The 11933-nt window shown below is 29.1% G+C and overlaps 1 protein-coding gene across 1 annotated transcript; it reads right to left on the reverse strand.

Moving 5' to 3' along the window:
* Positions 1–5382: 5382 nt before the first annotated feature.
* On the reverse strand, positions 5383–7833 carry LOC117917100 (putative GATA transcription factor 13). The gene is made up of 3 exons (XM_034833326.1): positions 7654–7833; positions 5566–5814; positions 5383–5469 (listed from the first exon to the last, which is right to left on the reverse strand). The coding sequence occupies exons 1-3, from the start codon at positions 7831–7833 to the stop codon at positions 5383–5385; spliced, it is 516 nt and encodes a 171-aa protein (XP_034689217.1).
* Positions 7834–11933: the final 4100 nt, after the last annotated feature.

An 11933-nucleotide genomic window follows, 5' to 3' on the forward strand; every position in this document is an offset into this window, starting at 1 on the left:
TTCTATCTTATGTATTGCAAAGCCCATTATGTGTATGAGAAAAGATAAGACATTAAGGTGTTGTTTGGTAATCATTTTTGAAAAACAACTTATATATGGATTGAATATGATTGTTTACAAATTATATCAAAATGTTATGAATTGAACAAAATCTATTTATACATGGATAACATGAGATAACCCATTTAATAAATGATTTGGGTTGATTCTATGTGAAAACATAGATAATTTAGTAACACAATTTTAACTCATTAAACTCTCATTAATTTGCCTAGGACATGTTTAATCTTTTTAGGATTCTCAATTTATAAAAGTATTATATATTTTTAAAATTCTTCTTAGTTGTTTTAAAATTTTAAGTTCATTTTTTCAATTAAAATTTTAATTTTATATGTGTTTATATATTTTTAATCTTTATAGTGAATAATATCAAATTTTACTTGGTATCTATTTGGATACACTTCCTATCCATTTGGATACACACTTCCAATTTCTTGTTTGTAAAAATAGAATATGATAGTAACAAGAACTTTTAAAGGCTTATATGAAAAAATAATGATATTTAAAAACGGTTTATAAAAATTGAGGTATTTTTAATACCTCAAATTTAAAAATTTTTAAAAATAATTTTTAAGAACTCAATGTATGTTTATACCTTTTGTATAAAAGGTTTTACTTTTTTATTTAAAATTATTTCTTTTTTTTTATTTTTAAAAATAAAATAAGAAATATATCCAAATGAGACCTTCGTTATTTAATTCTTTTAAAATATAATGATATTCATAATTTAAAAATATTTAATTTTTATAATTTAAATTATACAATAAATAAATTTATATAGGTTAAACAAGTGGTAAATATGTTAAATAAATGGGTTAAACATATTAGACAAATTAAATAGTCAAACTTGAACTTGACCCATTTATTAAATAAGTTATATATGTTGACATAATTATGTCACGTAAATGATTATTCCTAATATGAACCTACTAAAATGTGTAGGAGAGCAAAGGCATTATCAAGAATGCATGCATGTGAGTTGTACGCTTACATATGGGTGTATGGACAATAAAAAACATAGAAACTCACACCCTTCAGGTTTATTCTAAGAACCATCATTTGAGTGGCTTATTCTTAAACTTAAGATCAACATTATTATACCTTAGCAATCCCTTCTCTAATATGATGTTCCTATGACTTGAACCCACGATCTTTGATTGTATCATCAAACATCTAATTGATGTCCAATGAGGATATATAAGTCAGATCTTCTATTTCCTTCTACATCACATTTTATAGGTTTGCTCTAAGAGCCATCATTTGGATAGTCCATCCTTGAATTTAAGAGTAATATTATTGCATTCCAATAAATTACGTTATCAAGATTAATTGGCTAATGCTTGACCACCATAGTCTTTGTTTTTTGTTTTATTATTTTTCTCCCTTTTTTTCTATCTGGGAACTTTTGATTTTCTCTTGAAACATTTTTTTTTTCTTTTTTGTGCTTTTCTTTCATATTACCCGTGCCCTTTTCTCATTATCATGTAGTATTCTATTCTAAGAACTTTCAAAAGAAGAGACTCTCCACCTAAATGTATCCATTCCTCATTTTGCCGTGATGCTTTTCTCTGGGACCAACCCCATTGTTTAGGGCCCTGAAATCACAATATTTTGTACAACCATATCTTTGCCTAGGGATGTTAGAATTAGCTTCTGCCAATTCTATCATAACCCTGGGTAAAATATTTCTATATTTTAGTCTTATTAATTTTCTACATTTTTGGGAAACACTTTCCTTTTATGCATTTGTGACCCTATTTAAAGGGTTCTTGGTACTAATGGAGGGAATTAGATGAATAATATTAGTGATAATTTTCCTATTTCCCTTGTTTTTGTAGAAATCATGACAACACTCAGACCACTCTTTCTTGTATTTATCCATGACTGAACAGACCTAAGAACCTGCTGGTTCTCATAAACCTTCTGCTGCATAAACAGCAGATTTGAAACGGAAAATGAAAATGAAAAGTCCTACTTTAAGCCCGCTATCTAACAACCATATTCCATAGAGATCGATGAATTAGTAACTCATTTTTCACTGGTATGAAGATATGAAGAAACCATCTATCATTTTAAAATGGACAACCATGACCAGTAACAGAAAGATCTATAGATTGATTGATTCATTCATTCTAAAGAAGAAACAAAGTTCTTCCAGTAGAGATGACCAGAAATCTCACAAAAAATATTCACACACAAGGGTATCAATATAGTCGTGTGTCAGTAAAGAGAGTGGTTGCCCATATTTTAAATCCATTATGTGGAGAAACTCCCTCCCTCCCTCCCTCCCTCCTCTCCCCAACCCCCTCCTCCTCCTCCTCCTCCTCTCTCTCTCTCTCTCTCTTTAATTCATTAATAATTATCTTAGTTTAATAATGAGTAATTATTCATTTAAAATATTATGAATAATCTCAAATGTGTTTTGCCAGGTAATAGTAATATTTTCTTATAATGTTAAAAAGAGGTTACATCTAAGGGCTCACAATGAACAACTTTTCTAGGAACTAAGGATTAAACATTGAACCTTGAGTAAGCATACCAAGTAATGTCCTTAAATGGATATTTATATATATATTTTTTCTAATTACATATTTACCCACAAGCATGTGTTGGAAGCCAAATTTACTATAAAATCTGAAAATAGGATGATTGACTTAAAGATGTTAGAAGAATGCCAAAATTAAACTCTTTCATATGCTCTCATTACAAGTATTCAAATAAATAAGATGTGTACTCCTTAGAGAAAAGTATTGGGGCCTTAATTACAATTTTTATTTTCTAACCCAATTTTTAAAAATTTTTATTGGCATGTTTTTTTTATCATACATAATAAGTATATTACAATTATTTTCCAACATAGACAATATGAAAGGCAGTGAAAAGGAAAAAATTGATAATCACAAGTGATTAGGAAAAGAAAATTGAATTAAATGTTTCACTGCACGATGAAGATGAGTTATTAGGGAAAAGAAAATAAGTCAAAATTAGTAATCATGTAAAGGATTTAATAATCTATGTGATATGGTTTATAGTATATATTTACAAGGACAAACAATAGAGAACTTTCACAACTATATAAGGTATTTATAACTAATATACATCTCAAGGCCAAAAAACCCTAATTATACTTTGCCCGTCATTTTGTTAAAATATAACCTTATAACTTTTTCCCTTGGAAGGTAGGGTTATCATATTAAAACTAATTTTATATTACGAGAAAATCTGTTTCTAAGAGGAAACCTTAAAATAAGAAACCTTTTTTTCACAAAAATATCTCCTAAGAGCAAAATGCTAAGGAATTGGAAAAAGAAAATTTTAAGAAACTTCTAAAATTATCCACTTTATCTTAAATTTTACCAAGCCTCAAGGACTGAAATGTCTTCCATTTTCATGCACCAATAAAAGTCTTCTAAAAAAAACAAGCAATACAAATCAACTCAAAGTAATGCACTAGTATAGGCATATAAGAATGAGCCTAGCCATAATGTCATGTTTATCGTGATCGCAACCTATGCAATCACTTCTTTGTTGAAGAGTATCCTATCAATACAAGTGTTCGTGGTTCTCATGGAACATCTAATTTTGATGAAATGTATGGTACTCTAGGTATCATTGTATGTAGTAGTTAATTTGGATTTTCTTCTCTTCCTTGCTAGCCATGATATGCTTTCTATTTTAGTAATCGAAAAAACATCTAGATATTGTAGTATTATACTTCTGAATGAAAGCACTAAAATCAATCTTATGAAGGCATGTCATGTCAAAGATCATCCATATAAATTGAAACATAATATTGATTAACTTACCTAGTAGCTTTCAAGATACTATTTCACTTATCACAAACTAAGAGTTCGTTTGATAGTAATTTTAGGAAGAATTTATAATTTTTTAAATACTTGAAAAATTTTATCATTTAAGTGTTAGAAATATTATAAACATTAGAAACATTTTCTAAAATTACTACCAAACATATTCTAAGACATCATCTAATGTTCCTTATAAGTATTGTAGTATTTATTTCATTTCCTACTAGTGAATCCTTCTAGGGAAATCTATATGTCCATTCACCATATTAATTGCTTGTGAAATGTTCGACTTATTGTAAAGTACAATAACATTTATAATGATCCCTACTACACTAGTGTTGCATTTTTTCACCTCCTCTTTAATTTGGTTGATAATATCTATCAAAATTTAATATGAGCCGCTAATGAGATACCCTAAGCTTGGATCTTTCCATACTAACATGCTCTAACATCTTCTCAATATGCTTTTTTTCTCCATAACAACGACAATTTACCCACATCTCAATCTACATTAATCTTTGTATCGAAGAGATATTTTGTTTATAGCTCTAGGATCTTTGTTCCAAATACTCCACTAAGTAAGCTTTCATCCTATTGATATCATCATATACTCGTTGATAATTGACATTTCATCAACATATAACTAGAAATAAAAATCATTAGAAATTTTCTATAATAAACACAATTATCGTAGATCTATAGTAGCCGTTATTGGTTACCTAAAATAGTAAATCTCTCAACTGATGTATATAGACTAATTTGTTGTTCAAATTCATCATGCAAAATAGTCATAATAAAAAAATATTCTAATTCCAAATCAAAAAGAGTAATCGTAGCAAATATCTCATTGGTTAAGAAAGTGACTTAAGAAAAGTTTCAAAATGAGTTTTTACTCCTAAACTTTATAATAGACTACTAGTGCTTCATATAGACATGACAAGAGGAAACTGCTCTTACTACTTGATTTGCTTTCTTATTCATAAACAATTCAATCTGGGAGCTTTGACATGAACATATAGAGATAGCACCATTTTTTTATCGCTCAACCGCTCAAGCAGCTGCAAAAAGTATATATGGTGATGCTGATCGTCGAATCCATTCCTGAGTCACAAACTCATATTAGACTAGCCTAATATAAATCCATAACCTCCAAGCAAAGTGTGGATGAGTAGAGAATAATAGATAACTGACAAGAAAACATATAGATTATAGTTGTCTAATAATTGACCAACAATGTCCAAACTACTGCAGAAGACAAACAGAAACTTTGTACATAGACACATGGTCTATGTACAACTCAACAACACTGCATATAGAAAGTAACCCAACTGAAAAGAAATGACATCTAAACAAAAGAACCACACTTCAAGTTCGACCAATCTCGAGCCAACTGCTCTACTGCTCCTAAAATTGCCACCAATATGGACCAGGACTCTTTATTCTCAAACCTCAACCTCAACCTCCTTACTTGAAAACATATGACATCTAGGTTCATTTAGAAGAGAGCTCTCCCCCATTAGTTTCTTGGCTGATTGAGCCGATCTTCGGCTTTCTTTCTCTCCTCTTCTTTTCTGTTCCTGAGCCCGCAGGCATTGCAAAGGGACTGAAAAACAACAGGAAGGAAATTAATGAGAATTTATAGCTAATTAAACTGATGTTCCTACCTACTTATCCAGCATTCATGTATTAAGGAATTTACCCGGGGGCCTTGTGGCCCTCGGCGCCACATTGGGGTATAAGCACTTCTGCAGTGAGCACATCTTTTTGTTGAGTCAGAAGAACTGGCATCCATATGTTGATATGGATGATAGTTTTGACCCAAACCACCAACAGGGTAACTATTCATGGAGGGCAGCACAGGTGCAGTGGGGGATGGAATGAAGCAATTGTTCATTGGGTCAAGATAGCCAGGAACAAGAAACTTAGGACCAGTGAAGGTGTTTGGTGCCTAGCAAGCGGAAACAAGAATCAAATAAACAACATGTCTTGTTAAGAAAATATGAAATATGTATGAATATATTAGCTAATTATAAGCATTAACTTATATTTTTGTTTCAAAATACTTTATAAAAGGAATTAATTAGTTAAAAATGATGATTTTATCCCTAAATTTGTAAATACAACTCTTCTCAAGTTTGAATTTGAAAAGCAACTCATTTTTTTTTTTTACATAAATGTCCTTCAATATTTTCATTATTTACATTTAGGATTTAAAAGAAAATATTATTTTTACAATGCAAAAAATGAGCATTTTTGTCAAAAAAATAAAAATAAAAATAAAAAAATATGTAGAGTTAAAACCCATTTAGTAATGACTCTGGAAACGTTTATAAACTTTTTAACATTTCAAAATTTTTATTATTCAAGTATTAAAAATATTATAAACGTTTCCTAAAATCATTACTAAACATATTCATAGACTTATAAATTGAAACTTATTTCATCCCTTTTAATCAAATAACCTTTATAAGAAAACAATGATTTCACTTAATAACGATTGAGGATTCTCTTTGTGCAACTCTATTTTTACTAATGAAAAAAAAAATTGTTTTTTGGAATGTTCATTTGACAAATTTAGTGGTGTATTAACTGATGTGATCTATAAAATTAAGAATATTTATATTTAACTTCTTATCAAATGATGTATAATAAACTAAAAATTAAAAGTTAAGGTGAGATTGAATAAAATCAGAAAACATAATAAAATTTACCTTGTATATATTAACTTCAAATTGGAACTCTAAAGGCTAAATTGATGTGATCAACACAAGGGGATGATGTATAAGTTTTAGTTTGAAAATGAATAGTAAATTTGAAACTATATCACATAAAAAAAAAAGAAAAAAAAAAAAAGAAAAAAAAAGAGAAAGATAGTCGAAGAAATTATAGATGTGAAAGCAATATCTAACGTTCTACAGAATTGTTCTTAATAGACTTTTAAGGTAAGAAAATGTCAAAAATAAATTATGAATGCGTCAATTATTGTTTATTTGCTATAACTAATTCCTTTGTCGTATATGTATTATACTATTGCGTTAATCATTGTTTATTCGTTACAACCGATTTTCTTTGTCGCATATGTATTTTAATACGGAAGCGACAAAATCATATAGAATAATAAAAGGTACTGACAAAAATAATATAGAAATAACCAAAATAATCACATTGGAAAATTGATTTGGTTCAAATGATTGGATCGATTCACTTAGATATTTTTCAATGAAAATTTTCAAGCAAAACAAACTTAATGTTGTTGTAGAAAAATTGGATTTTCATGAAATAATAATAATAATAATCCAATATACATGGAAATTATTAAGAATTGACATCAAAGGAAACAAATTCAAATATCATTGTATGAGAAATGTGCAATTCCTCCATAAATAACCCAAGAGCTAAAATTATTATTTGATACTAGCTTAAATAAAATCCCCAAACAAGCAAATAAACATTTGGTTCAAGATAGGACTAACAACATCAATTGCTTAGTTAGAAATGGATCTTCAAGAAAATCTAAGACACTGGAAATTAAGGCAGGAGACTTTTTGATTAAGGATTAACACAAAGCTGAATGCAATTCAGAGAAATCATATATCATTTGTCTAGGAAACAATTCTACCATAAAAAAGACATAATTAACATCAGTCGAAGGTCGCTCATAGATATATGTATATATATATATATATAGGTGAAAATCTCTGGAATGATACTCTCTTGGGTGCCCTTCAAAAATGACACCTGCAAAGGGCTTTATATATATATAAAAGTAAAGGGTAGTGAGATATACCTGAGGGAAAGAAGGATGGAAGTATTGAGAGGAACCATGGGATGAAATAGGGGGGTACTGTTGAGGATTTGGTTGAGGTTGGGGTGGCCCATTGTCATAGGTATCCAACCTTAGACTTGGGTCACATGAGTCATTTCCTGCATCTTTTTCATCATCCTGAAGATGCAACTTCGAATCCATGAATACTTTGCAGCAGAAAACTGTAACAAGCAAAATAGGAAGAATAGATGTAACACATAGAAAGTTAGGAGGAGATAGAGGAATATTTAAAAACGTTGTACATGCAAGTTTGAAAAGGGTTGTGTCAGAGTTATGATTTAGCTCCAACTCAGACACAACCCGTTGCTTTGTCTTTTATGAAAAAGACAAAAGAAAAAAAAAAAGAGATAAAAAGAAAAAGTAATTAGATAAGAGCAACATGTAATAACACATTCAATAGAATTCATGGAAGATGTATACAAAAAGTTTGAGCTATTAAACCATTTATGTCAGGAAGTGGGACACCTTTTTAACATCATCATCGCTTGGTAATGGAAAGAATTGAACTAATTTTCCATCTTAGATATCAACTCACGGGAAAAAAGAATAATAAAACATACATTTATATATGTACACGAAGAATAACAATTCCTACTTTAAATTGCTACACAATTAATGATCTATATTGTATGTTAGAATAAAAAAATATTTATATATATTATATAACTTTTCAAAAATGTTGTTTGAAAAATTTACTTGCATAAAAAGAGAATTCATGGAAGAGGTGTACAAAAAATTTGAGCTCTTAAAAAGATGTTGCATAGATCGCACCATTTATGTAATAGAAAGTAGGACACCCTTTAACATCATCATCACCTGTAGTGGAAAAAATTGAACTACTTTTTCATCATGGATATCACAAGAGAAATAACAATTTCTACTTTGAATTGCTACACAATTAATGATCTATTGTATGTTATAATAAAAAAACATTTATATATTTTGTAACTTTTAGAAAATATTGTTAATTTGAAGAATTTACTTGAATAGAAAAGACATAATCAAGAATGTGTGTATTTGGATTTGAGGTGTATGGATTGAAAAAAAAAAAAAAACAAAACATATGAAATTAATCTATTCTTTGTGAAAGTTGCCAAAATGGAGAAATCATCGTATGGATTATATTAGATATAATACATGTGAAAGAGCAAAAACAAAAATCATATTGTAAGCCTATTTGACAATCATATCCCATAGAGATGGTTAAATTAGCTACTCATTTCCTTGGTATAAAGAAACATTAATTTATCATTTTGATAGAGAAAATCATGATGATCATAGAAATATCTATAGAGGGATTCATTTTAAAGACCAAGTATAAATAACTACAAGTATATCTATCTTCCTCTAAACACAAGAAAAAATAAGTTCCTCTAACAAAGACAATGACAATCTCTACACACATCAAGATACTTATGATAGACACTTGAATCAACCTAATTGTACGTGATCATTGAAGAAGGTGAGAGGTCATATTTGTTATCTATTATGTGGAGATACTCCATTTTGTATCAAAGATTATGGAAATTTAAATTGAAAAAAGTATATTTGTTTATGAGGAAATTTAAGGTCTTAAATGGCTAGGTCATGATGAAAAATATTCTCAATATTAGTATCAAATAGAAATATTATCAAATAAATGTCTAAGACAAGAATCGTGATCTATTAGATAACAAGTTTCATTTATGAAATTTAATATACCAATAATCATCTTAATTTAATAGGAAGTAACTATTCATTTAAAACATTTGTCAAGAATTTGATCAAATTCATTTTATTGGTTAATAGAAATGAAAACCATCAAGTTTGATACGTTTGTAAGTACTGTAGTATTCTAGCTATGATGACATGAAAATCACCAATCTAGATGGAATCAAGTAGTTTAAACAAAAAAAGAAAGATAAAAAAAGAAAGAATCAGTAACGTGCGGATGAAAATCACTCTGCATAACATGAGTTTCTATATATAATACAAGAGTTTAAGCTTAAGAATAATCATCATTAAAGGGCATGACATAATTTATTAATCACAATGACTTGTTTATACACAAGTCCTCAAACCATTATCTAAGTCTTGATTTTGGAGTGCAGTTCTGCAAAATTATCTAAACCTCTAAGCCATTAGATCTATTATGTCTAGATCATAAGCAAACATTTTGATTAATTAGGAAAATGCTATTGATTATGAAATAACGAGAATGACAATAAAAAACAAAACAAAATAAGAACACATAAATTTACATGAAAAACTCTAAACAGAAAAAATCATGGATAGAGAAGAAGAAAATTTATTATGTCAAAAATTGGTACAAGAGAGAGATGGGAGTGGCTACTAAATATTATTACCATAAATCCTATGCATCATTGCATATATATATATATGAAGAGTAATTAACAATACAGGTCCATAACCTGATCCCTCCGCTTCTACCACAAAATCCAAAAAAACTAATAAATTTAGTTTCACCACATGTTGCACCGGGAGCTTTTTGAGTCGGATCAAAAAGGATTTGGGTCATCAAACTCTAACAAAAGCGTTAAAAATAAAGTTCAAACAAAATACTAATTCTCATCAAATCTAGATAATTATCAATACACTCAATTTTAATATATAAAAGTCATTAAATACTGAAGCACAAATTTTTTTTCTGTGTATTGATTTGGTATAGTTTTTATTGTGCCATAAATGCAGAGAAGCCTATTCTTAAAGGACTTGCATCTAAGAAACTCCTAAAAAAGAAATATTGCATATCCACTTTAATTGCCTATGGATCTCATATGAGACACACCATGCAATGTCCCCACCTCATAGATCGTATATATGACCTGTCACTCTCCTCCCTGTCACACAACTAAGTTGATTCAAAAGTTGGCTGGACATACATCTTCCTCTCTGTTAAGTATGTGCTTCGTTTAATAGAGGAAGATTGATCTATGGATAGATCGTTCCATATCCGATAATGGGATCAATCTATCTATAGATTTTTCTGCAGTTAATCTTGATTATCTCCATTGAAAAAGAGTTCATTTTTTTCACATTAGGAATGCATTTTTTTTTCTTTAACTCATCCCTCTTTACTTGATAGATGGACGAGTCTATAGTAAGATTTCTAATTGTTTTCTTTCAAAGGTGTTATCCAACGATATATAAGTATTGTTCTTTTTCAAGATCTTGGAAATCTTCGTAAAAAGAGGTTAATTTCATTTCTTTTACTCTATTTTGATCCATATGCATAGTTGCATGACCATACTAGTTTCTCCCTTGGTTCTTTTTCACTATATAATCTGTTCATCTTTATGGCTATAGAAATAGTTATCTCATTGATCAATGTCCGATGAATTGCGTGTTTTTTATTTTTATTTTTTATTATTATCTTTGTAGATATACAAATAGTTATCTTTAAATCATTCATGTATACGATGAAATGCTAGTTTGTCGATCCCTCATTCATTGTTTTCTTCTCTTTTTTTTTCCTATCTCTCTATTGCTAAATGTGTATTTATTTATTTATCGTTTTATTTTATTTTTATTTTTATTTTCGAAAAAAGGAAAATATACTTTATCAAGTTGGAGCTAGGTCATCATTCATAAATATTACCGTTTCAAATTCACATGTATATATCTTTCTTTTCCCATCTTCTTCTCTTTCTTTCATCTAAACTTGTGTTTACCTGATCATTTGTTCTTCTTATTTGCTTTGGTTATAGTTTTCTTCCCAAAACACTAATGGATTCAAGGTGGCCTCTTCATTCTTCTGAAAATAAACACCTTGCTCGAGAAACCAGAGACTTTGATCTCAACATTGCTGAAAATGAACCTCTAGATATGAGTCTAGGGTTCAATGCAACTGCTAATGCGCAATCTCATTCGAATTCTCCACAAGTCCCCATTTTAACAACTCAAAATCACTATCAAAATGTTGATGCCTCTTATTCACAGGTATACTTCTCTACCTTTTTTCTTGAAGCCCCTAGATATATGCTTCAAGAATCATTTGGATCAATGCTTGAGCACATGATTTGGGTCTTGAAGTTGTTTACATAATGATCAAGGGTTCATTTTAATTGTTACATATTTGCTACCTTCTTGGAATTGCTTTCAAGATCATGTTATTTTCTTTTTGATCCAAATGTATGCTACTTATGCCTTTAAGTAAAGTGTATTCATGAAAATCAATTTCGACAAATAAATAGCAAAACAAAATTAGAAACAGCAAAAAAAAAAGACAATAATTCATCACA

This window comes from Vitis riparia, chromosome 6 (assembly GCF_004353265.1).
Source record: "Vitis riparia cultivar Riparia Gloire de Montpellier isolate 1030 chromosome 6, EGFV_Vit.rip_1.0, whole genome shotgun sequence".
In the NCBI taxonomy this organism is placed as follows: Eukaryota; Viridiplantae; Streptophyta; class Magnoliopsida; order Vitales; family Vitaceae; genus Vitis; species Vitis riparia.